We start from the raw sequence: 27,788 nt of genomic DNA on the forward strand, positions 1-27,788 counted from the left end.
ATCCTCCCTGTGGTGATCTCCATCCTCAGACGGCGGCCGGTGTGTGATGACACTATTCGGCGGCCATTCCACTGTTCAAAAGCCGCACCTCCTCCTCGTCTGTGATAGGCTGACCGCTGACTGCCTATCACGGACATTCTCTCATTCTCATACCACGGACGAGGATGAGAGAATGTCCGTGATAGGCTGTACACTGACAGCTGTTCAGCCTATCACAGACGAGCAGGAGGCACAGCTTTTGAAAGCTGGAATAGCCTCCGAACAGTATCATCACATGCCGGCCGCCGTCTGCCTGCATGACACGCTGATCATGCAGACAGACGGCGGTGACTCGAGTATAAGTCGAAGGGGACACTTTCAGCCCAAAAAAAGGGCTGAAAAATTCGACTTATACTCGAGTATATACGGTACTAGATTCACTCCTTATAGACCTCTATGGGTTTTTCAAGGAAGAGTCACAGATTTGCTCATCCCTGCCCATAACATATAGGCTTTATTTGATTTTCATATATTTCGATATATTTTAGAGAATACTTTATGATAACATGTAAAATATATTTCTAAATCCACATACATTCTATTTTGTTCTTCTTTTCAAGATCAAATGTCAGATTGGAAATTCCGCAGCAAATTCCTGAGATTATTGTATCTCGATGTCAGAGTAAGTTTAATTCTTCTATCATTATCAAACTGGTATCTATAATGTATATAAATTGAGTTAAAGCGGGGGGGGTCAGCAACCAGTATATTGCGGACAGGTGAGTGGTAGATCGCAGTCTGGGCTTGCTGACCCGCCATCCCAAAGCATTAAACAGAGTGCATTGCAGAGGGACTACTTGTAAAGTTGTAGCTGTAGTTGGGAGCAAGAACCGCATAAGCTGATGCCTCCTCTGTATCGTTGGCTCCTGTCCCATGTGGAGTGATACCAACTGCACTCCATCCCGGCTAGCAGTCTCCAGAGTGGTGCCAGCAGCAGGAAAGAAGAGGTCTTTAGCTCAGTTGAAGCAATACACTGGGCAAAACAGTATAAGGTTGCTTTCACTCTGATGTGCTGTGTTTTCTCCACACCGTGGGTGCAGTGCCGTGTACCTGCAGCTTTCCTGCAGGTTTGCTGCACTTAGCCATAGACTTCTATTATATCTTGTGGGTTTGGAGCACTTACTGAAAGCACACTATACCTGCAGGATATAATAAAAGTCTATGGCAAAGTGCAGCTAACCCAGGAAAGTTGTGTATTGCACCCAAAATGCAGGTAAACTGCAGCACATCAGTGTGAAATCAGCCTTATAGGGGGCTCAGAACAGTAAGCGTTAATTTACATGTGGAGTTTGGGGGTGGTAAAACCTCATAGTTAAAACGTGTTTTTATCGCCCCTCCCCAACCACACTCCCCCTTTCGCTGCAGTGGCCAGGGGTGTACACATGTTGCAGCTGCAGCAGGAGTTATATGCCCTGCCTTGATTGGTGGGTGTAACACCTGCCAAGCATGACCCATTCAAGTGGATGAGGCCACTCTGCAAGTGCCCGGCAAACTTGTGCAGTACAGCAAACAAGGGGTTAAAGTGGGAAGCTTTGTGTTGCTTTCTTACCACCTGCTTTAACCTCTTGCAACCAGCAAAAGCATGCAGCTGTGAGGCTCTTGCAGAGTGGCCCCATTTACTTTAATGGGTCACGATTGTCAGGCGGTAGATCACACCAAAAGCAACAGGGGGCTTAATTCCTGCTGTGGCATGTGTACACCTTTGACTGCTGCCTCAGCAGCTGAATTGGGTAGGGATTGGGATCGGTAAAACCACGACTCAACCACAGGGTTTTACCACCCCCTAACTGTACATGTGAACAAGCCCTAATGGTACAGCTGCCAAATGCAACTAAGGGCTCATTCACAAGTGAAGCAGGCACTGCTGCTCCTCTGAAAAGTGATCTGAGTGTGTTTGACAGGTGGTGAGGGGGCGATATGTTGCCACCTCACCACCTCATTTAAACCCATGCAATGCGTGTGATTGCGACAGGATAGTACGGCAATTAGAGTTTTGAATCAGGTTTGAGGAGGCGACACTGTGCCACGTTGACTTCTTCCATGTTATTTATGTAGATCTCCACCTATTTAAGGTTGCTTATCCTTGCTTTAAAGGATGCTATTGGATTCAGTACACACCAAGGGAATTGCATTTTACAGAAGTTGGGAGCGCAGTCTCCAAAATAAAAAGTAATGTATTTTTGTGAAGTAGTCCACATAACAAAAAATCATGTGAGAGAAATAAGATGACAAAGAAAGTGCAGCGCTATATAATATTTAGCGAATGTCCATGTGATCAATAGATAAATGATAATAGTCCCAAGTGTAATCAATCCTTTTAGGCAAAAAGTCTTTGATAAGTTCCAAAATTCCACCGTGACAGTGGTGTGCCAAAACACTCACCAGAGAGTGAAAATAAAACGGCATAAGCATAGTTGCCAACATTGTAAAAAAAATTTTAGGGACACTTTTTTGGCTGTAGACGGAGTCGCATTATAATTAGGGGGGCATGCGTTTGTAGGCGTGACATAGAAAAAAATAAAATGCGGTGCGCACAGTGCCAAAAAATGGGCGTGGTTTACGTGAAATAGTGGTGTGGTTAGAGTCTGAGATGAATGAGGGATGGAGAGGGAAAGGGGGAAAGGGGGGGGGGGGGGGATGGAGGGACAGCAGCCCCAGATCCTACACCACAATAGAAATATGTGTATTCCAGAGTTTAACAATCAGCAGATAAAGATACTCCAAACACCTGGTGTTAGCGCTTAAATCATCCCGGCACCATGGTTGTTATGGTGTCAGGATGATTGAAGCGCATTATTTCTATTGTTACATTGTAATATAAAATTAAATCATTCAACTCACCATAATGCAGAATCAGTGGGACTCCTGAGCGTGTTACCTGCCACGTCGCCTGCCACCAGCAGAGTCCGTCCTTGCATCAGGTGTCCCCAGCAGAGTCCATCCTTGCATCAGGTGTCCCCAGCAGAGTCCGTCCTTTCATCAGGTGTCCCCAGCAGAGTCCGTCCTTGCATCAGGTGTCCCCAGCAGAGTCCCTCCTTGCATCATGTGTCCCCAGCAGAGTCCGTCCTTCCATCAGGTGTCCCCAGCAGAGTCCGTCCTTGCATCAGGTGCCTCCAGCAGAGTCCGTCCTTGCATCAGGTGCCTCCAGCAGAGTCCGTCCTTGCATCAGGTGCCCCCAGCAGAGTCCGTCCTTGCATCAGGTGCCCCCAGCAGAGTCCGTCCTTGCATCAGGTTCCCCCAGCAGAGTCCGTCCTGGCATCAGGTTCCCCCAGCAGAGTCCGTCCTGGCACCCAGCAGAGTCCCTCCTTGCATCAGGTGCCCCCAGCAGAGTCCCTTCTTGCATCAGGTGCCCCCAGCAGAGTCCCTCCCTGCATCAGGTGTGCCCAGCAGAGTCCGTCCTTTCATCAGTGTCCCCAGCAGAGTCCGTCCTTGCATCAGGTGTCCCCAGCAGAGTCCATCCTTGCATCATGTGTCCCCAGCAGAGTCCGTCCTTGCATCAGGTGCCTCCAGCAGAGTCCGTCCTTGCATCAGGTGCCTCCAGCAGAGTCCGTCCTTGCATCAGGTGCCCCCAGCAGAGTCCGTCCTTGCATCAGGTGCCCCCAGCAGAGTACGTCCTTGCATCAGGTTCCCCCAGCAGAGTCTGTCCTGGGACCCAGCAGAGTCCCTCCTTGCATCAGGTGCCCCCAGCAGAGTCCCTTCTTGCATCAGGTGCTCCCAGCAGAGTCCCTCCCTGCATCAGGTGCCCCCAGCAGAGTCCCTCCTTGCATCAGGTGCCCCCAGCAGAGTCCCTCCTTGTATCAGTTGCCCCCAGCAGAGTCAGTCCTTACACCAGTGTCTCCAACCTCATTTCTTACATCAGTGTCCCAGGCAGAGCCATAGTTACCCCCCTGTACATAGCTACCCCCCTCCCCCTGAACATAGTTACCCCCCTGTACATAGTTATTCCCCCATGCATAGTTACCCCCCCTGCGCATAGTTACCCCCCTGCGCATAGTTACGCCCCCTGCACATAGTTACCACCCCTGTACATAGTAACCCCCTGTGCATAGTTACCCCCGTACATAATAATTCCCCTGTACATAGTAACCCCCCGTGCATAGTTACCCCCCTGTACATAGTAACCCCCCCTGTACATAGTAACCCCCCCTGTACATAGTTACTACCCTCCCCCTGTACATTACAGTTACACCGAGAGGGACAAGAGCAGAGCGAATTCCACGAGCGGCGCCGTGTGTTCAGTGGAGAGGGGAGCTAACCCCGGCTTCAGAATTGTGAAGAGAGAAGCCGATTAATTGGCTGCGCTGATCGAGCCCCTTCCCCTCTCCACTGAACACAAGGGGAACGATCTAGCGGTGGCGCCAGCGGCCATTTTGTTGGAGCCAGCTGCTGCAGAGCCAAACATTCCCAATTTCCCTAGACAAAAAAGGCAAAATCCTGAATTGGGACGGCCTCCGATCGGGACGAGGGTCCCAAAATTTGTCCCGGGAAAATCGGGACTGTTGGCAACTATGCATAAGATCATAGACTTAGAAGTCCAGAGTGTTACACATTGCTCCTTAGCTGTGGTATCCCTTCACCATTCTATGCACTCACCAGAAATCAAACCATTATTGTCTCGATGTCCTGAAGCCTGATAGCATCTTATTCAGAGTGGTAGACAACAGGGGAAACCTCACGGGAGACTGGCACTGTGCAAAATAAAGCTCACACACGGGAGTCCAGATAATGCTCACATTGTGTAGTATTTATTCAAATCAGCATGCTGCAGCATACCAGTAAACAATGGTCAAAACAGAAGACTTACAAAAGATGGCTATCGCTCCCAGCACAAGGACACGGCGGCAATGGTGTCCGTGTGTAGCCCCCCACTGACGCATTTCGTGCACATGCACATTCTCAAAGGATCCGCCTATCTCTGGCGCCATGAAACAAGCTTCCTTTTATATTCAAACATCAGGAAGTATAAAAAAAATGAGGCCAGAAATGACTTGGCCGTCATCTTGCTGAAGACCGGAAGTGTCACGACCAAATGTAAATGCTTTGTAACCAAAAAATAAAAGGGATAAAGCCCGGCTTAATCACAATCAAATCTGCATGATAGCTAATGGCTTTTCCTGTATGGTGTCCATTACAGGCAAAAAAAAAAAAGAATAATAGAAATTGCTGATATTCTGAAATACTTGTGATATACAGTTAGGTCCATATATATTTGGACCCAGGCACAATTTCCATACTTTTGGCTCTGTATGCCACCAGAATAAGATTAAAATGAAACAATCCAAGGGAATTTGAAGTGCAGACTTTCAGCTTTAATTCAAGGGGTTGAACATAAATATCAAGTACAAATTTTAGGAACTGCAAGCATTTTTATACACAGTCCCTCATTTTCAGGGGCTCAAATGTAATTGGACAAATGAATATAATCATTAAAAAAATTGACATTTTAATATTTTGTTGAGAATCCTTTACTGGCAATGACTGCCTAAAGTCTGGAACCCATGGACATTACCAAAGACTGGGTTTGCTCCATTCTGATGCTTTGCCTGGCTCTAACTGTAGCAGTCTTAAGTTGTTCTTTGTTTGTGGGTCTTTCTGCCTTTATTTTTGCCTTTAGCAAGTGAAATGCATGCGCAATTGGGTTAAGATCAGGTGATTGACTGGGCCATTGCAGAATATTCCACTTCTTTTCCTTCGAAAGCTCCTAGGTTGCTTTTGCAGTGTGTTTTGGATCATTGTCCATTTGTACCAACCAATCAACTTTGCTGCATTTGGCTAAATCTAGGCTGACAGTATATCTCTAAACACTGCAGAATTATTCCGGCTGCTTCTGCCTTCTAATACATCATCAATAAACACCAATGACACAGTGCCACTGGAAGCCATGCATGCACATGCCATCACACTGCCTCCAACATGTTTTACAGATGGCGTTGTGTGCTTTGGATCATGAGCTGTTCCAAGCCTTCTCCACACTTTTTTCTTCCCATCATTCTGGTACAGATTAATCTTAGTTTCATCCATCCAAAGAATGCTTTTCCAGAACTGGTCTGGCTTTTTTAGATGTTTTTTGGCAAAGTCTAATCTGGCTTTTCTATTCTTCAGGCTTATGAATGGTTAGCACCTTGTGGTGAACCCTCTGTATTTGCTCTCGTGAAGTCTTCTCTCGATTGTAGACTTTGACAATGATACGCACACCACCTGGAGAGTGTCTTACACTTGTCTGGATGTTTTGAATGGGTTTTTCTTTACCATAGAGAGGATCCTGCGATGATCCACCACTGTTGTCTTCCGTGGACGTCCAGGCCTTTTTATGTTGCTGAGCTCACCAGAGCGTTCTTCTTTCCTCAGAGTGTACCAAACTATTGATCTGGCCTCTCCTAATGTTGCTGCTATCTCTCTGATGGATTTGTTTAGTTTTTGAAGCCTTACAATGGACTGTTTCACTTGCATGGACAGCTCCTTTGAACGCATGATGTAGGTTCACAGCAATAGATTCCAAATGCTAATACCACACTTAGAATCAACTCTAGACCTTTTACCTGCTTGATTGAAATAATGAAGAAATAATGGAGTAGCCCACACCTGGTCATGAAACAGCTTTTGATTCAATTGTCCAATTACTTTTGGTCCCTTGAAGAAGGGGGAATGGCTAATCTTAAGAGCTGTAATTCCTAAAACCTTCCTCCGATTTGGATGAACATACCCTCAAATTAAACCTGAGAGTGTACACTTTCAGCCCATATCCATTATATAACTATAGCTTGAATATGTTTTGGTAAATACCTGAAAAAAATTGTGCCTGTGTCCAAATATATATGGACCTAACTGTATGTCCCAACTTCCCAACCGGGGACATCACCGTGTGCCCCCCTCAGTTATAAAAGAACTGTCACCTGCGAGGACACGTCATACGGCAGGTGCCTCCCATGGAGGCGGGTCGGTGCGGCTTTTTTTTTTTTGGTCCGTTGGCGGAGCAACAGAAGAAGAAGAATGGACTACGTGGGACATTTTTATTTTTTTATTTTTTAATAAAGGACTTGTCCCAAGCCGTGTCTTGTCATTTTTACCATTTTGACACTTTTTTTTGTGAAATGGTAGGGGTACATTTGTACACCATTACCATTTCACACATGGGGGAGGCCAGGATCTGGGGGTCCCTTTGTTTAAAGGGGGCTTCCAGATTTCGATAAGCCCCCCGCCCGCAGACCTCCACAACCACCAGGCAAGGGTTGTGGGGATGAGGCCCTTGTCCCCATCAACATGGTGCTTTGGGGGGCTACCCCAAAGCACCCTCCCCATGTTGAGGGCATGTGGCTTGGTACGGTTCAGGAGGGGCGGGTGCTTTCTCATCCCCCACTCTTTTCCTGCGGCCTGCCAGGTTGCGTGCTCGGATAAGGGTCTGGTATGGATTTTTGGGAGGACCCCCACGCCATTTTTTTTTTAAATTTTGGAACGGGGTTCCCCTTGAAATCCATACCAGACCTGAAGGGGTCGACCACACCCCCTAAAACGTCACAGTCCCAGCATGCCCAGGGACTGTGACATCATATGGGGGCGGGGTCTCCGCCTATATAAGTCACAACGCAGCCCTCAGAGACCAGTCCAGCCGGAGAGAGCGTCGTTTCAACATCTGGGGGAAGAGAAGAGAAGAGAACACAAGAAGCCAAGAAGCCAAGAAGTCCGGACCTCCGCTGGCAATAGAGCTACCTGAAGACAGCGGAGGGGCCGGCCGAAGACCTGGGACACCGGGAGGAGAGGCCAGAGAGCGGAGAAGAACCAACCGGACGCCGGGAGAAGATGAACCAGAGGGACCCCCGAAGACGGAAGAAGACCCCCCCCGGAGCTGTTTAATAAATTATTTTAAAAACCTGTGTTGTGTTTTATTATTGACGCTTTTTACCTAGGTGAATGGGTAGGGGTACCATGTACCCCATACTCATTCACATAGGGTGGGGGGGCCGGGATCTGGGGGCCCTCTTATTATAGGGGGCTCCCGGATTCCGATAAGCCCCCCGCCCGCAGACCCCGACAACCAACGGCCAGGGTTGTCGGGAAGAGGCCCTTGTCCTCATCAACATGGGGACAAGGTGCTTTGTGGTGGGGGGGGCACCGCAAGGCGCCCCCTCCCCCAAAGCACCCCCCCATGTTGAGGGCATGCGGCCTGGTACGGTTCAGGAGGGGGGGGCGCTCGCTCGTCCCCACCCCCTTTCCTGACCGGCCGGGCTGCGTGCTCGGATCGGGGTCTGGTATGGATTTTGGGGGGACCCCCACGCCGGTTTTTCGGCGTAGGGGGTTCTCCTTAAAGTTCCATACCAGACCTAAGGGCCTGGGATGCCCCCCGCACTCGCCGCAATGGGAAAATTAGTTTTTCCTATTGCAGCGAGCGCGAGATGCAGTAACCTGCTCCTCCGTCGTATCTGGTCCTTCGGACTAGCATACAGACGAACGGGCTTTCCGTCAGGAACTGAGTCCGGCGGAGGTACGACGTAAAGATTTGAAGCAGGCTTCAAATCTAAAGTACGTCGGATTTCCACCCGAAACGGTCCGTCGGAAGTCCGATGGAGACCACACACGGTCGGATTGTCCGCCGGACTTGGTCCGGCGGCGTCCGTCGGACTTTTGCAGGTGAAAAGTCCGACCGTGTGTACGCGGCATTAGCCACAGTCACACTCTTTTTTTTTTCTTTTTTTTTAAAAGAATTTTTATTGCGCACATATCAGAATAAACATACAAAACCGTAGTTGGGATTACAATGTCCAACAAAAAATAAATAGAAATTGCATATCCATCACAGTATTATCACAGATAAATATATCCGTCTTTTTGACATATGTCACATAGATTTCCATTTCCACACTACTTTTGCAATGTATATGTGCATTTTGCATTTTTTTGTAAAGAAAAACAAAAAAACAAAAGAAGGGGGAAAAAAACCTCCTTCAAAAAAAAAGGAGGAGGTAACCTCCCATAACAGTAAAACAAAACCAATTTCCCCCCTGAGATGTCCGCATTCGGTGTCCCCAGCACTAATCAAAAGAATCCTATGCTCTAAAATTTCGTATGAGATGAAAAGAAGCCAACTCCCCCTATCTCCCCTTCCTTATCAAATTGAGAACAAAACACACAACAGCCCTCACAGTCCCTCATTCGATGGCTCTTCCTCGTCCAGCGTGTTTTTCGATACCACCCATCTAAACCAAACCTTCCTAAATTTCTTGGGAGCTCCCCTGGCTTCATATGTCATCTTGTACATCAGCACATCTGCATTAACTATTTTTATCCACATTCCTAATGTCAGCTGTTCTTCATGAATCCAGCGTCTGGCAATAAGTTTCCGCATCCCAAAGTATAAAATCCTAAGGAACAGTTTAGTACATGTATTTATCTCCTCCTGGTCAAAAAGCCCCAGGAGACAGCGTAAGGGTGAGCAAACGTTAGGTAAGGCGAATTTATCAGAGATGAATTCAGTTACCTGTGACCACAGTGGCCTCACCTTCCTGCACTCCCACACCATATGTATGAAAGTGCCATCTTTCTCCCTACATTTATGACAGAGAGCTGTTTCCTTTCTTTGCATGTTGTATAGTCTCACAGGAGTATAATACTGTTGGTGAAGGTACCTAAACTGAATCATTTTGTCCGTTGATGAAATAACAGTCACCACATATGTATCCAGTACCTCCTGCCACTGCTCCTCCGACAACTCCGGGACAGCCTCCACCCATCGCTGTTTAGCTCTAGTCGTTATTGTCTTTATTCCTGGTCCCACTGCCCCGTAATATCTAGAGATTCGCCCAGATGGTTCGGGGTCTATCAAAGCCTTCTCCAAATCTGTATTCTGGACCAAAATTGTATCCCCTCCAAACTGCACTCTCGCTGCGTGTTTCAATTGCATATAGCGAAACAACCATATCTTGGGTACATTAAACTGGGCCCTCAATTGATCAAAGGTGGCCAGTCGATCATTCTGACAAATCTGGTGCAGGTACTTAATACCATATTGCGCCCAGGTCTTTTGCCCATCCGGTAATTTCAAAAATTCCCCCAGTGACCCATTGAACCATAGCGGACTATTCGGGGACAGTGCCAGTGACGTATCCTTTCGCCATTGGGAGCACAGGTGGAATACTTTCCCAGGGAGTGCCAGAACTGATCCCATCTTCTTCCCCGGAATCCCCTTTCTATACAGTATATTCTGGAGGGTTTCCTGAGAGGTAGCCAATGCCGCCTCAAACAAGGTAGTGGCATTGGGTTCCTGTGGGAAAAGTCGCCAGTGCAAAAACACTAATTGGGGAGCCATAAAATATGAGCGTAAGTCTGGGAGTGCCAACCCTCCCATTGTAACCGGCAGTTTTAATATTGCCAAGGACACTCTAGGAGCCTTGGCTCCCCAGAGTAGCCCCACAACAATTGAGTCAATATGTTTAAATGTTCGTAACGGCACAAAAACAGGGGAGTTCGAGAGAATGTAAAGAAATTTGGGGAGGAAAATCATTTTAAATAGATTTATCCTGCCTAACAAACTAAGCAGCAGGTTCCTCCACCTCTGTACCTTCTCCCGAAAATTTCCCACAATGGGCAACAGGTTATTCTCCAGATACCTAGAGATGGGAAGCTGAACCTCAACCCCCAAGTACCTGAAAGAGGTGGATAATGGGATAGGACAATCCGTGGGAACAACCACTTCTTTATCAATAGGAAATAGAGAGGATTTCTTCCAGTTTATATGGAATCCAGAGTAATCCCCGAAGTCCTGTATCAACTGAAAGGCTGTAGAGAGTGAGGGTCCCGGGTCTTGTAAGTACAGCAGCATGTCATCTGCATACAGTGACACTCTTTCCTCAAATTCCCCAATCCTCAGACCAGTCAAAGCCGTGGTAGATCTTAATTTAACTGCCAAAGGCTCAATTGCCAGGGCAAAGAGGAGGGGCGAGAGAGGACACCCCTGCCTAGTGCCTCGGAATATTGGGAAAGGATCCGAAATAATGCCATTGACCCTCAGCCTAATCAAGGGATCCGTATACAGGAGCCGTACCCATGAAATAAAAATAGGGCCAAAGCCAAATGACTCCAAGAGGTGAAACAAATAGGACCACTCCACGGAGTCAAAGGCCTTTTTTGTTTATAGAGAAGCCACCATTCTAGTCCCAGAGTTGTCGTGAGTCGCCTGGAGGTTTAAAAAGAGTCTTCTAATGTTCATTTGTGCACAGCGACCTTGTATGAATCCTGTTTGATCTGCGTCAACCAGTTTCGTGATGACTGTTTGTAATCTACTTGCAAGGACTTTGGCCAGAATTTTTGTGTCAACATTCATCAACGAAATTGGCCGGTAGGAGTCACATTCTCGGAGGTCCTTCCCCCCTTTGGGGATCAGGACAACCAAGGCCTCCCGCATTGATGGAGGTAGCCTACCGTCCGACTTCGCCGCATCAAACACTTTTAGTAATCGAGGGGCTAGACCATATCTGACAGTGTAGTACCATTCCGACGGGAGACCGTCCAGACCAGGGGACTTCCTTGGCGGGAAGGAGGCAATTGCCTTCTCCACCTCCTCAACCGTAATATCAGTTTCAAGTGTTTTACTATCTTCCATTGTCAGCCTAGGGAGATCAATGTCTTTTATGTACATCAGTAGATCCTCTGTCCCCAGAGGAGTACAAGATTTGTATAGTTCAGTATAAAATTGAACAAAGGTTTTCAAAATGTCAGCTAAATCACATACTTCCAGTCCGCAGTTATCATGAATTGACTTAATATGTACCGGCACATACTCCGGTCGCGCCAAGTATGCCAGAAGCCTGCCATTCTTGTCGCCAAATTCAAATAGACGCCTGCGTTGAGCCAGGCCTAGTTTTGTGGTACGTTCTGTAAGGAGCGTCTTGTACTCCCTGGTTCTTATGCGTGAAGTCAACAACCTCTCTCTAGTGGGGTCCCTAATATATTCTACCTCTGCCAAGGTCACCTCAGCTTCCTTACTCTGTATGGTAGAAGCTAATTGTTTCTTAAATCCATGTACCTCCGCTATGAACACTCCCCTTAGTGTGGCCTTAAAAGCCTCCCACTGAAGAGGAGGAGTTCCAAAATTACCATTTTCTACCCAAAACTGTTTAATGGCCTCCGTGCACTTAATAAGTATATACTCCTCTTGAAGCCAACTCGCCTCCATCTTCCAGAGGCGTATACCCGGCCTTGGTCCTAAATTAAGTTCCAATAGCATCGGAGAGTGGTCCGATATTGCTCTGGGTAGATAGGAAACCTTGTTGACCATACTGATTCCCTCCCCTTCCGACAGGATAGTGTCTATTCTGGAGAGAGTCTTGTGCGATTCCGAATAGCAGGAATACTCCCTCACATCAGGATAATGGAACCGCCAAACATCCCTAAGTCCATGGGTAGACATCCACCCTGCAAGGGGGGTTGGAGCATCAGTTTTGCCCCCCAACCTATCCAAAGTTGGTAAAGCCACAGAACTGAAATCCCCCAATAGAAATATTTTCCCCTCTGCCACCTCATAAGTAGCTTGCATCATGTCATCTAAATGATCTACCGAAAAGGGAGGAGGAACATAAACATTTACAATTGTCAGTAATGTATTCATCACCTTTATCACAAGAATAACATACCTCCCCTTAATGTCAGTGCGTACAGCCTGGATGGCTATGGGGAGAGCTTTAGTTACCAAGGTGGATACCCCCCTCGCATATGAGGAGTAACTGGCATGATAAGCTCCAGCTATGTGAGCCCTTTTAAGAGAAAGAAGCCTGGAGCCCTGGAGATGCGTCTCTTGAAACAGTATTAAATGAGGTTTGTACTTTTTAATATATTCAAAAACTAACGATCTTTTAAATTTTGCATTTAGGCCCCTGACATTCCAGGCCAAAATGTTAAGCTTTACCTCCATGGTGTGAAAGACATAAAAAAAGACTGGGGGTCATTCCCCTTCTGAAATAGAGGTCGCAGAGAAGACAGCAGGGCTCCAAACCTCCCCGTCACAAATATAGAGCACAGTATCCATGACCAAATTCACCGAATGCAGATCATCCCAGGCAGATACAAACATCACTTCCCCAAAAACCAAAGAACCTCCCCTCCCCTCCCACCCCCCTCCCTGCACCCAGCCCCAACCCGCTAGGCACTTTTTTCCCATAACCTGAGTCAAAAAATAGGCAGCAGAGATGCGACTTAAAACTGTCTCATAAAACCAGTTCCTTTACTGGAGCTCTTGAGAAAAAAAACAGTTCTCCTTACAAAAAACAGAAAAAAATAGAAATAGGTAAAAAAACTCTCTTTCCCTAAAAATAGGAAAGAAAAGAACTTTTCTCCCAGCAAAAAAGTTTTTTGCAGTAGAATGCAGTCTCAAGATCCGTCCGCGGACACTGTATCTTTTTGGCATAGGACAGCGGTAATATAGGCCAAAAAACGTCCTCTTTCCTTAAATCACTAGTGTCCCTAGAAAATTCCTCCAGAAGAAGAAAAAAATAATAATAAAAAACTTTTTCCCAGAATCAGAACCAGAAGGATCAATGTTCCCCCTCCCCCTCCCTCCCCGAGACAACCATCAAGGAGAAATTGCAGCTACATTGGCAGATCTCCTGTTCCAGCAAATTTTGCAGCGTGAAGAAAAAATAAAAATATGTTACAGCAAAAAACCATATGTGAACAAAGAGGAGAGAAAAAAAAGGGGAAAAAAAAGGGGGGGGGGGGGTGTCTGGAGGGGAAAGGAGAGATATGCCACAGGATACAGTCAAATAGGCAGTCCGTGTCATTTCGGCTTGGTATTTTCTCACCCAGAAAAAAGTGCTCCACACGTTTGCATCCTCATCAAGACGATCTAGGGGAGGCTCTGTTTCTCCGACTACCACGAGAGTCCAGCCATTCAGACGAAGCCATTCAGTAGGATTTGTGAAAAAATACGTTTTCCCATTCTCCACAATGCGTAGCTTAGCAGGATACAGCATGCTGTAGATCAGATTGAGATCCCTCAATCTTTTCTTTATGGGTTGGAATGAAGCCCTCTGTTTCTGAGTAACGGCAGAGAAATCCGGGTATATTGATATGCGATTTCCATCAGAAGTCATCTCAGGGCCCACTCTGGCTCCCCTTAGGATATTCTCCCGGTCCCGGAAGTGAAGCACTTTTTACTATCATAGACCTGGGGGGGCTCCCTTCGGAGGGGCCCGGCATGGAACTCGATGAGCCCGTTCAATAGCAAACATTTTTGTAAAGGTATCAGGTGCCATATTAGCAATCAGCCATTTCTCTAGATATTCCTCTGGGTGCTTTCCCTCCACTCCTTCTGGGAACCCCACCAGCCTTATATTGTTTCTCCGCATGCGGTCTTCCATGTTGGCCATCTTTAAAGTATGTTCAGATAAAGTTTTTTCTGGTCACCTGTGCTGCAGTATCTAAGGGTCTCACAGTATCTTCCAGGGCAGTGACACGGCGGTCTGTAATCTGTGCCTTCTCCCTCAACTTTTGCATATCATGCTTCATGAATGAAAACTCCATTCTGAGCTCCTCAAAGTGATCTAATAACTTTGCTTGGCATCCCTGAATGGCCGCCATTATCTGTGACAGGGACGGTTCTCCCTCTCCCACCACCTCCCTGTCAGCTCTCTCCCAGCGATCCTTTAGCCTGTCCAGTGATCTTCCCCTGTGGATCGCTGCCTCTCTTTGGGGCTTAGGACTCACCCTGTTCACTACTGAAGATAAGGATGCCTGTGGCGGTGTCTCTGTGGATCTCTGCAGCGGCGGCCATTCCTCCTCCTCCTCCTCCTGTGATCCAGCGCCATTTTGAGAGCCCCAGGCGAATTGTGCCAGCCGTTCACCGGCGGATTTGGGGCATGGAGGGCCGTATTTAACCATCCCCGTGGTTGCTCGAGGTGTCCCAGCACACATCCCCAGCAGATTGGTCAGAAAATAGGTGCCGCTGTCCCAGGATTTTCGCAGGATATCTCGTCTGCAGACGGAGCTCCGGCCAGACGCTCCTTACATGCTGCGAGCTAGCTCCGCCCCCCCACAGTCACACTCTAACATATAGACAACTCCCTGATTCGAGCATGTAATAAGGTCATTGCTTTTATATTGTTTCTTGGTGACTGAAGCAGTAAATTCCTTTTGTTTGATTATTGTTAATCCTAGAGTGCTTGCAAGCCGTACATTGCCCACAGGCATAAAACCCTGTTACTGTATGTTTAACACAGTATAAATCCGCGCGTTACTGTGCATTTAAATCAGTATATATCAGTGCTTTATTGCACGTTTAACTCAGTTTATATCAGTGCGTTACTGCACGTTTAGCGCAGTATATATATCAGTGTATTACTGCATGTTTAACGCAGTATATATCCATGCGTTACTGCAAGTTTAACCACTTGTCGACCGCCCACCGTCATTATACGTCGGCTGTTTGAAGAGGAGTATCGTTGTTATGGCAGTAGATAGCTGCCATAACCCCGGTATTCTCTTCTTCAGCGGACGGTCGACTTTCAGACAAAAGTGGGGTCTGCAGCGAATTCATCACGAGATCACTTTTATCAGTGGCGGGAGAGGGCACCCTCCCGCCGCACTCCAGTGCCCTTTCCCGCTTATCGGAGCCATTGGTAACGGCGGAGGTGATCTGATCCTTTTTGGTCTGTGGTATGGAGCTGACTGAGGGGAACATGGCCCCCGCTCGGCTCCATACCATTGCAGTTCGGAAGCAACGTCAAAACGTCACTTCCGCCCTTAGCTCTTAAATGGACATTTTTTTAATTTTTTTCAAACGACATTTTTTTTTTTTATTGCATTTTAGTGTAAATATGAGATCTGAGGTCTTTTTGACCCCAGATTTCATATTTAAGAGGTCCTGTCATGCTTTTTTTTCTATTACAAGGGATCTTTACATTCCTTGTAATAGAAATAAAAGTGACACAATTTTTATTTTTTTAAAAGAACAGTGTAAAAATAAAAAATAAAAAGTAAAATAAGAAAAAAATTTATTTTTTTAACGTACCCCGTCCCGACGTGCTCATGCGCAGAAGCGAACGCATACGTGAGCAGCGCCCGCATATGAAAACTGTGTTCAAACCACACATCTGTAACTCAAAACGTGTAACCTGTAGAATTTTTTGAACATCGCCTATGGAGATATTTAAGGGTAAAAGTTTGTCGCCATTCTAATGCCCCGTACACACGGTCGGACTTTGTTCGGACATTCCGACAACAAAATCCTAGGATTTTTCCGATGGATGTTGGCTCAAACTTGTTTTGCTTACACACGGTCGCACAAAGTTGTCGGAATTTCCGATCGACAACCACGCGGTCACGTACACCACGTACGACGAGACTAGAAAAGGCCGGTTCAGAACCAAGCGCGGCACCCTTTGGGCTCCTTTTGCTAATCTCGTGTTAGTAAAAGTTTGGTGAGAGACGATTCGCGCTTTTTCAGACTCGTGGCTTTCAGATCGTTTTCTGCTGTTCAGTTTGTGCTTGTGGGTTTGTATCTGCTCTTCAGTGCGTGCAGTCAGTTCGTATCAGAGTTTTCTGTGTGATCTTGCCTGCTCGTTACTGTTTTTCAGGTCGCTCTTCACAGGCCTTGCTGTTCTTCAGTGCGTTCTGTTACTTCGTTCTGAGCAGCCGACCGTTTTCTAGCCATGTTTCGTATGCGTACTCCTCGTACAGTTCGTGCTGTGCGGGGGCTTGGTGTTGGGGTCCTGACCTTGACACAAGTCCAGTCCATGAACAGGGTGGGGAGGAGTTCATGGACCAAGAATTGGTTGCTCCAGCGTGACCAGTTCTGTCATATGCCTTTGCTCCGTGAGATCCGTGAGAATAATCCTGATGATTTCAGGAACTTTCTCAGGATGACGGACCCCGTGTTTCACCGTTTGTTGGCTTTTGCTGACCCCTTATATTAGCAGGCAGGATACCTGCATGAGGCAAGCCATCACTCCGGAGCAGAGGTTGGTCGCTACCTTGCGGTATTTGGCCACAGGGAGAAGTCTGCAGGACCTCAAGTTCTCGACAGGCAAACCCCCCCCCCAGGCTCTTCTTTGTGGACATTTACTGCTTGTGTTTGTTTGAGCTGACCCTGACAGAAATGTGTGGAGTGCAGAAAATGTCGTGATTGTGTAACCTTATACAAAGCACTGTTGGCTGTTATTTACTAAATGCAAAGACACTTTTCACTACAAGTGCACTTGCAACTGCACTGAAACTGCACTTGTAGTGCAAAGTGGATTTGCCCTTAGGAAATAACCCCCATTTTCTCATAAAACAACAATTACATCACCCCAAAAGTGTTGTAGCGTGAGACAATAATCCACACATTCTTGATGAACAATCTTTTTAATACCTGCACAATCACATGTGCATTTACCCAAGGTTTTTCTGACAAACCAACATGTTTGTTGTATAACAATTTTTGTGGTGTCATTATCCAAAATCAAAATGTCCATTTTATAGAAAACAGACCTGTGTAAAACCCACAAGAAAGGAATAGACTAGAAAGAACGTCAGGGGCGGGCGGAGTTATACGCATGCGCAGTGTGTATAAATCGTAACACGCGCGTCTTACGTACGATCTGTGAGCGGAGGAAGGAGCATCGGAGACGCCGATCGTGCTAACGAAGGTAGGATCTAAACTTGGGCCTATACTGCTTCGAAATGGAAGCCTATATTGTAACAAGATTAGGGGAGTTTGGCCTGACATTAGGCTTTGTCTTGTGTTGTGTCTTACAGAGAAAATGGATGGGTTCAACGACCACAATTTCCTGCCCCTGTTCATAGACAAGTACAGGGAGCTGCCCTGTCTGTGGCAAGTGAGACACCCCCACTATAATCACAAACAGAAGAGGCAGGCAGCGCTGGAGAAACTGCTGGAGTTGGTGAAGCCGGTGGTCCCCACAGCAACCATCCCTTATTTGAAAGCTAAAATTGGTGGCCTGAGGAGCACTTATCTTAGGGAGCGCAAGAAGGTCACAGATTCCCAGAGGTCCGGAGCTGCAGCAGATGACGTTTATGTCCCCAGGCTGTGGTACTATGAGAGACTGCGATTTCTGTCAGACCACACTGAAGTCAGGGAATCCCTCTCCACTCTTCCTTCCACTCTTCCTTCCACCCCAGCTGAGGCTTCTGATGTCCAACCTGGGCCTTCCAGCCAGGAAGAAGTGGAGAAGCCCAGCTGGAGTCAGGTATAGCATTCTATAACAGATTTCTGGGCAATAAAGAAATTATGTTTACTAGATGTTATTATTGATCACTAATTGCTGATTGAAAGTGTTTTACATATCAATAGACAGTAGTGGGCACCCAAAATTGGGAAAAGAATGAAAACTGCTGGGCTCAGAAGGATAGTCTGTTATATTTGTTAACATTCAATTTGCAGCAGTCAGGAGGTGAAAATTGTGTGTGATTGATGAATAAAAAACTAAAACTATGTCCCTTTTTCATACACAGGAAGACCTCAGCCAGGAGGAGGCTGTGGAATGTGGCAGTCAGGAGGAGGCGGGGATTATTAGTGTCAGCCAGGAGGAGGCGGGGATTAGTGGCAGCCAGGAGGAGGCGGGGCTAAGTGGCAGCCAAGAGAAGCCTGGGACAAGTCGCAGTCTGACTGAGTCTCAGGTCCCTCCCCTCCGCCTGCCATATAAACGAGCCAGGAAGGCCACTCTGAGTCCCGTGCAGGATTCAGCGTACAGGCTGATCCAGGAGGCTTCTGCGTCCCTCAGAGCCTTCCCCAGTCCTGAAGAGGCCTTTGCCTGCATGGCTGCCACAAAATTGCAGGGCATGCAGGAGGGTCAACGCAAGATCTCTGAGGACCTGATTTATAAAGTCCTTCGTAAGGGGGAGAGTGGGGAACTGACACACAAGACGGATGTCATTGAGAGGGACGATCCTCCTCCTCCTCCTCCTGCTGCCACAACTCCACCACCACAGCCAAAGCCTGTAAGGAAGCGTGGAAGGAAGACCAGAGAGTGATGACCCTGGGTTCAGTCTGGTCTGACAGAAGATGCAGTCTCTCGTATGACCACAGCCTGGGGACACAGATGTCATCTGCTGCTTTCCGGATCTCTGGGACTTCTGGACCAGACTGCCCTCCCTTATGATATGGACTCCTCAGGCCACCAATTTTGCTTTTAAATAGTTGATGTCTGCCCCAGGGGTCCAAGGCTTCGCCCACTTCTGCAGTTTCTCCAGCGTTGCCTCCCACTTTGTTTAGTTGTGAGCCCTTACTAAAATTTTTTTGGGTAGATTATACTCTCCTGTGTGTGTTTTCATCCAAAAAGGACAGTTTGTTGGTGACGATTCAGGTACATTTCTAAAGTACAATGTGAAATTAACAAGGGACAACAACACCAAACAATCTCCTACAGATTAAATAGAACAACATATCAATGGTGTTGTGGGAACTTGTCACCAAAAACACACACAAAAATTTTCGGGAATACAAATCAAAATCACCAAAAAAAAATAAATAAAAAAGAGAAACACAAAAAAAGAATCTACATTAAAGTCCAAAAAAAACAAAAAATTTTGCTGTCAGATGTGAGAAATCAAAATATATTGAGGGAATCCCGATAAATAGTAACGAAATAAGTTTGTGAGAAGTGTGTGTGAATACGAGCAGCAAAACTACTTAATTCTTGTCACATTATAAAGAAGAAGAGAGTGCGCTGTATTAAACCATTTTGAACATTGCAGCGTGACGAAAGTGCTGTATCCATTCCGAACGCTATGTTTACCAGAACGAGCTGTCCTGTGTCGGAATTTCTTCTGAGCATGCGTGGCACTTTGTGCGTCGGAACAGGCCACACACGGTCAGAATTGACGCGATCTGATTTTGTTGTCGGAAAATTTTATCTCCTGCTGTCCAACTTTGTGTGTCGGAAAATCCGATGGAAAATGTCCGATGGCGCCCACACACGGTCGGAATTTCCGACAACACGCTCCGATCGGACATTGTCCATCAGAAAATCCGACCGTGTGTACGGGGCATAAAGAGCGGGCGCAATTTTGAAGTGTGACATGTTGGGTTTCAATTTACTCGGTGTAACAGTATCTTTCACAATATAAAAAAAAATGTAATTAACCACTTCAATACTGGACACTTTCACTCCCTTCCTTCCCAGGCCAATTTTCAGCTTTCAGCGCTCTTGCACTTTCAATAAGACTCGCGCGGTCATGCAACTCTATACCCAAATTAAATTTTTATCATTTTGTTCACAAATACATTTTTTATTTTTTGTGATAAAAGTGAAAAAAATAGTGGAAATTTTGAAAAAAAAATATTTTATACTTTCTGTTTTAAAAGAAATCCAATAATATCGAATTTTGTCATAAATTTAAGCCAAAATGTATTCTGCTACATGTCTTTGGTAAAAAAAATCCCGTTAGGTGTATAATTGGTTTGTGTGATCATGAACGTATGTGTGCAGATGATCACGGACATATATGTGCAGATGATCATTGGGACATATGATTTTAGTGTTACATACACTATGGTCGACGGACCGAAAAAGAAATATAAAAAAGATCAGCCTCCATGGGAGGCACCCACCTTATGATGCTTCAGCGCGGTGACAGTTCTTTTTATCTGGGTAACTCTGCTTGCAACTCAGAAGGATGCAGGACAGGGCTCAGTGCTGCAGCTTGTTGTGCCGCCATGTCTACATAGAGCTAGTGGTTATGATGCAGGATTTTTCAGCTCCACCTTCTCCTCCGCTGATATGTCCCATGAACTAAGAGTACCCCCTAAGAGTTCAAGGGGCTGTTCAATGAGTCTGGCAGAGAGACGCCATGCAGTACTTCAGTTGGTCCTTCTAGAGACAGGAGTCACACTGGAGCAGAGATTCTGTCAGCTCTGCAGTGGCAGGCCCAGAGGTTGTTCATGCCACACCAGCTGGAGCCAGGAATGATGGTGTGCGATGATGGCACAAACCTCCTGTCCACCTTTAGACAGGGACAGTTGACACATGTGCCATGCCTGTCACATGTCCTCAATTTGGTGGTACAGCATTTTTTAAACAGGCACCCATGGGTGGAAGGTCTGCTGAAGCAGGACAGAAGAATCTGTGGCCATTTCAGGCTGGTTTCTTGCATTGGGGCCCTGAAGGTTCTAGTTACGCCACTGAGTTTTACCTTCAATTAACCCTTTCTTCTTGGTAAAATTTCCTTTTTTCACTTTTGTTGTTTTTTGGTCACTTTCTCTCTTTGTCACTATTTAGTTTGTGCTCTTCCACTTGTATTTATTTCTCACTATGAATCAGGTTCTTGCTCATACCAATCCTGCTGTTTTCGTCACATTGCGTTTTCTTTCATACAAGAACTTTTTCTATGCAATGCCTCAACATTTTATATATTCCCACTCTGGAATTCATTATCATATACTTTTAATTATCTTCCCTTTTCCATGGTTAAGGTTTTTTATTTTTATTTTTTTGTACCTCTTTTTTTTGCCTTTTTTTTTTTACGCTTTTGGTTATATTTACTTTGTACCATATGTACAGTATCTCACAAAAGTGAGTACACCCCTCACATTTTTGTAAATATTTTATTATCTTTTCATGTGACAACACTGAAGAAATGACACTTTGCTACAATGTAAAGTAGTGAGTGTACAGCTTGTATAACAGTGTAAATTTGCTGTCCCCTCAAAATAACTCAACACACAGCCATTAATGTCTAAACCGCTGGCAACAAAAGTGAGTACACCCCTAAGTGAAAATGTCCAAATTGGGCCCAATTAGCTATTTCCCTCCCCGGTGTCATGTGACTCATTAGTGTTACAAGGTCTCAGGTGTGAATGGGGAGCAGGTGTGTTAAATTTGGTGTTATCGCTCTCACTCACTCATACTGGTCACTGGAAGTTCAACATGGCACCTCATGGCAAAGTACTCTCTGAGGATCTGAAAAAAGAATTGTTGCTCTACATAAAGATGGCCTAGGCTACAAGAAGATTGCCAAGACCCTGAAACTGAGCTGCAGAATAGTGACCAAGACCATACAGCGGTTTAACAGGAGAGGTTTCACTCAGAACAGGCCTTGCCATGGTCGACCAAAGAAGTTGAGTGCACGTGCTCAGCGACAAAGAAGAAAGTGCAAAAATAGGCCATGTCTGTAAATATATGAAGTAAAAAAAAATAGGTAGCACTACGTATTACCAGGGGGCGTACTTTTTAGGCTGAGAAACACTGGAGAGGAAGTAACAGTATAAAAATTTTATTGAAGGTTACAAATACATAAAAGTAAGAATGAAAATTATAACATAAATGCATCTATGAATATTGTGCAGTGAGCCCTTGTATGTCTACGCATTTCGCCGCTAGGCTTCCTCAGGACACGGCCAAGGTTCACAGACGAGACAGATAAGAGAATATGTTTCTCTATCTGAAATGATATATAATGTCATTAGACACACATAACTAACACATAAACAAACTGTTCAAGATAAAAATCATGCGCTAAGCAATTGCGAGTGCAGAGACGAACATCAAGACATTACCTTGTTTGGAATGCACAATCATGTACAGTCATGATACGGTCGGTAATTCACTCATTCAGTTAAAGAAACTGAAAATGGAGCACATATAACCAATGTCAGCACAAAGTCTATATTAGGGTAAAGGAGTATAGGCTTTTAAAAAAAAAAAAAAAGGTAGGACTTACTCTAATAGGTATCGCTGAATGTATGAACAGGGGCATGTGAATAGTATTCCTTATTTTGGGAACGGCCATAAGGGAGAGGAGGGCCATCAAAGAGTATCCCACAGTGAATCCTGGATTTGAATTCCAACTGCTGATGGCTATATAAAGCTCAACAGCCAATCGCTGTATCTATAAGCATACAATAATAACATTGGCTTAGATAGCAACAGTAAGGGCACATAAATAGTCTGAAGCAGCAAGTGCCTAATAATGACTTAGAGCTAAGTACTTACATTTAAAGTTTCAATATCATAGCATGCCCCTGGGAGACAGCAATCCACTGCACACAGGGCTTGCAGCAGCTGAGAGGTATTTATACTCTAGATCAGCCACAGCTGATCGTTAGCCATGGCATCATGTGATATGCTAGAGGGATTGTGGGAATTGTAGGATATCGGCTCTCATACTCTCTGCACCTGTGCAGAGAGGTCTATACAGAGAGATGGACAATACACATAAGGGGAGAAATCCGAGCAGTGCAGCATCCGGGCGGAGGAAACCTCACGCATGCGCCGGCCATATTAGAGTATAACAACTGCATTCTGGGCATTGTAGGAACTGCTGTGTCTATTGGTTTTAGGCTAAATCCAATAGTTGATGGACTACAAATGTCAGTAAAAGTAAGCAGTGCCACCACTGTCTGGGAGTTACATATTTCTGAAAGACTCGGTGCTAACATTGCTGCCCAGGCCCCAATTACAATAGATAAAAATGATGCATACAAATGCTAATGAGAAAATTCTTATTATTCTTATCGGTATGCCACCCTGATCGTGCATGTGCAGAGAGACTACATATTAATGAATTCGGCTTAAGATTTTTTTTCGTGACCACCACCCACAAGAGGATAGCCAATGATAAATTATAAAAATAGAAACATAGATGCATCCGACAAAATTACATAAACAGTATGCTAAAAATATATAAACATCGTTAATCTGAAATCATGCATGAATTCTCCAGCAAGTCATATTTACTAACGGTCAGATACCGATTCTATGTATATAGTACTGTATATGCATATACATCAACTATCTCCATTGAGATAATCTATGTAAGCCTTGCGAATGGTACAAATAAAAATTCAATTTATATTTCTGTGTTACCCTATATTAAAGAACAAGGAGGGGAATGGTGGTAAGGGAAGCAATTTAGGAAGGCAGAAGAATGAACTCAGAAACAAACAAATTGCATGGAATATTAATGGACTGAATATATTAGAGAAAGGATTTAAAACTGATCATATCATTTAAGCCTGGGTAGACCGTTGCTTGTAATTTATGTATCCATTGCTTTTCACGTTGGAGTACTCTTTTATCAAAATCGCCCCCACGAGGGTCGGCATAAACAACGTCCAGAGCAGCAAATTTAAACACCATGGGGTCATACATATGCTTGAAAGCTATGTGATACCCCATTGTGGTATTCAGAAAACCATTTGTAGCATAATATACATGGTCCTTGATTCTTCTCCAAAAGTGCCTAATAGTTTTGCCCACATAAAAGGCTCCACATTGACAAAAAATGATATAGATAACACCTTAAATTTGGCATGTAATGTGGTGCCGTAGGACGTGCGTACGACCATCTGGGAGAAGAACCGAAGGTCCTGTGAGTAACAAATCGCAGAAATCGCAATTGGCACATTGGAAGAGGCCTGCAGGGGATTGTGCTGTATTCGTGGTTTTTCGGTAATGACTTCATACTAGGGAGTCCTTTAAAGATTTAGCTCGTCCAAAGGTGATTTTGGGACGAGAGCCTATGTATTTGCTGATGGTGGGATCTGTATTTAGAATATGCCAGTGTTTTTGGATGATAGAACGTATGGTTTGATGCTGGTCAGAATAGGTTGTGATGAATCTCACTACGTCTGGACTAACTTGTTTTGGTTCCGGGAAAAGCAAGGCATTTCTAGGTCTGGTTACGGCCTTTTTATAGTCTTTTTTTAAGACTCGTTTTGGTGTAACCTTGCGCTAGAAGTCGTTGATAAAGAAGATCTGCTTCGTGCTTAAAGTCGGCATCCGTTGAGCAGTTCCGTTTTAGGTGTATGTACTGGCTAAATGGAATGCTCTGGACGAGAGGGCATGGGTGCGCGCTCCGCGCATGTAGTATTGTATTACCCACTGTGGGTTTACGAAAGAGTGATGTATTAATTTGGCCCTCCTGACTCATTTTAATAGTAATGTCTAGATATGTGATTGTAGTGACGCTAGACTGCATGGTGAACTTCAAGTTGTAATCATTCTGACTTAGGATAGCCATGAAATCCTCTAGTGCTGCTGGTGGTCCCGGCCACAATAACAGAATGTCATCTATATAGCGGAACCACCGCAGTACATAGGAAAAAAAGATTTGAGTGTCTATCGCTGGCAAAAAGATCCCGTTCCCACCCCCCAGGTACAGGTTCGCGTAGGAAGGTGCACAACATGTGCCCATAGCGACGCCCTGTACCTGAAGGAAGTGGGAACCATCAAAAGAGAAGACATTTTTGGAAAGGATATGCAACAGGAGTCGTAGCACAAAGCCATTAAGGTCCGAAAATGTGGGTCTTCTTTCGTTTAGAAATCTGGCAACTGTGTTTAGACCTAGTTTGTGTGGGATGGATGAGTATAGAGTTTCCACATCAATGGTTACCAAAAGGCACCCATACGGAACAGTTAGACCCTCCAGGGTTTTTAACAGGTCTGGGGTATCTTTAACATAGGAGGGTAAAGTGGTTACTAGGGATGAGCTTCGTGTTCGAGTCGAACCTATGTTTAACTCGACCGTCGGCTGTTCGATCATTCGTCGAATTGCGAACGATATGGGCCGTTTGCGCCAAATTTGTGTGGCGCATCACGGCCCATAATTCACTGCGGCATCGCAGTGCATTGCTGGCTGATGATTGGCCAAGCATGCACTATGACCCGCATGCTTGGCCAATCACAGCGCCGTCGGTAGAGAGAGCTGTAATTGGCCAAAGCCAGGGTGGCTTTGGCCAATTATGGCTCATGGGGTTTAGAACACGCCCCACACTATATAAGGCCACCTGCACGGCGGCCCTGTGTAGTGTCTTCCGGTGTGCTTAGAGAGAGAGACAGTGTCATTTCATTTGAGTTAGCTAGATTAGGCAGGACAGTCAGTGAGCTAGCTGCACTTACAGTGTATTGTGTATATATATGCATCCCAGGTGTTGTGTGTGTATATATATATATATATATATATATATATATATATATATACACTGTATTCAGTTTAGCTAGATCCGTTCCTGTTATCTTCCTACTGACAGGCAGGCTTGTCTTGTTACAATATTTACAGCTACCTGAAGAAAATTGCTGGTGTTCTTTTGATCCTATTAGTGCCACAGTCAGGCAGCTAGACTATTTACAGTTAGTGTAGTGCATCCTCCTCACAGTTAAAGCTACAAGTTAGTTTAGTGTGACCTCTGCACAGTGTTTAGCTAAAACTACAAGTTAGTGTAGTGCACAGTGTTCAGCTAAAGCTACAAGTTAGTTTAGTGTGCCCTCTGCACAGTGTTCAGCTAAAGCTACAAGTTAGGGTAGTGCATCCTCCTCACAGTGTTCAGTTAAAACTACAAGTTAGTGTAGTGCGACCTCTCCACAGTGTTCAGCTAAAGCTACAAGTTAGGGTAGTGCGTCCTCCTCACAGTCTTCAGCTAAAGCTACAAGTTGGTGTAGTGTGTCCTCCTCACAGTGTTCAGTGAAAAACTACAAGTTAGTGTAGTGCGACCTCTGCACAGTGTTCAGCTAAAGCTACAAATTAGTGTAGTGCGTCCTCCTCACAGTCTTTAGCTAAAGCTACAAGTTAGTTTAGTGTGACCTCTGCACAGTGTTCAGCTAAATCTTCAAGTTAGGGTAGTGCGTCCTCCTCACTGTGTTCAGCTAAAGCTACAAGTTGGTGTAGTGCGTCCTTCTCACAGTGTTCAGCTAAAGCTACAAGTTAGTTTAGTGTGACCTCTGCACAGTGTTCAGCTAAAGCTTCAAGTTAGGGTAGTGCGTCCTCCTCACAGTGTTCAGCTAAAACTACAAGTTAGTTTAGTGTGACCTCTGCACAGTGTTCAGCTAAAACTACAAGTTAGTGTAGTGCACAGTGTTCAGCTAAAGCTACAAGTTAGGGTAGTGCGTCCTCCTCACAGTGTTCAGCTAAAGCTACAAGTTGGTGTAGTGCATCCTCCTCACAGTGTTCAGCTACAACTACAAGTTAGTGTAGTGCAACCTCTGCACAGTGTTCAGCTAAAGCTACAAGTTAGTGTAGTGCGTCCTCCTCACAGTGTTCAGCTAAAACTACAAGTTAGTGTAGTGCGACCTCTGCACAGTGTTCAGCTAAAGCTACAAGTTAGTGTAGTGCGTCCTCCTCACAGTCTTTATCTAAAGCTACAAGTTAGTTCAGTGTGACCTCTGCACAGTGTTCAGCTAAAGCTACAAGTTAGTGTAGTGCGTCCTCCTCACGAACACACTCCTCACAGTGTTTCGCTAAACTTACAAGTTATTTTTTTGCGAGCTCTGCACAGTGTTCAGCTAAAGCTACCTCTAGAAGGTTGGTGGTGTTTTCCTAATCCTATCACTACCGCAGGCAGCTAAATAAGCTACAAGTTAGTGTAGTGCGAGCTCTGCACAATGTTCACCTAAAGCTACCTGTAGAAGGTTGGTGGTGTTTTCCTGATCCTATCACTACCGCAGGCAGCTAAATAAGCTACAAGTTATTTTTTGGCGAGCTCTGCACAGTGTTCACCTAAAGCTACCTGTAGAAGGTTGGTGGTGTTTTCCTGATCCTATCACTACCGCAGGCAGCTAAATAAGCTACAAGTTCGTTTTTTGCGAGCTCTGCACAGTGTTCAGCTAAAGCTACCTGTAGAAGGTTGGTGGTGTTCTCATACTATATATATCCCAGCTTAGTGCAGCTACAGGCCATTAGTATGTCTGGATGGCCAACAAGGAGAGGCAGACAGTCACAAGCCAATAAAAGAGGGCAAGCAGGCTCTGTGTCTAGAGGCAACAGTGCTGGTCGTGGAGACGGTGCATCCTCATCAGCACGTGGCCATGGGACACGCTTGGCCTTTTTTT

At 45.5% G+C, this 27,788-nt stretch overlaps 1 protein-coding gene across 2 annotated transcripts in view; it reads left to right on the forward strand.

Moving 5' to 3' along the window:
- The window catches only part of LOC141145230 (NXPE family member 1-like), a 334,823-nt gene that overhangs the window by 175,152 nt on the left and 131,883 nt on the right, over positions 1-27,788 (forward strand). For both annotated transcript variants that reach the window (XM_073631736.1, XM_073631735.1), the window contains exon 4: positions 600-661. In XM_073631736.1, coding sequence (XP_073487837.1) covers positions 600-661 — 62 coding nt within the window. The remainder of the gene's footprint in view (positions 1-599; positions 662-27,788) is intronic.

Source organism: Aquarana catesbeiana, linkage group LG05 (assembly GCF_042186555.1).
Source record: "Aquarana catesbeiana isolate 2022-GZ linkage group LG05, ASM4218655v1, whole genome shotgun sequence".
In the NCBI taxonomy this organism is placed as follows: Eukaryota; Metazoa; Chordata; class Amphibia; order Anura; family Ranidae; genus Aquarana; species Aquarana catesbeiana.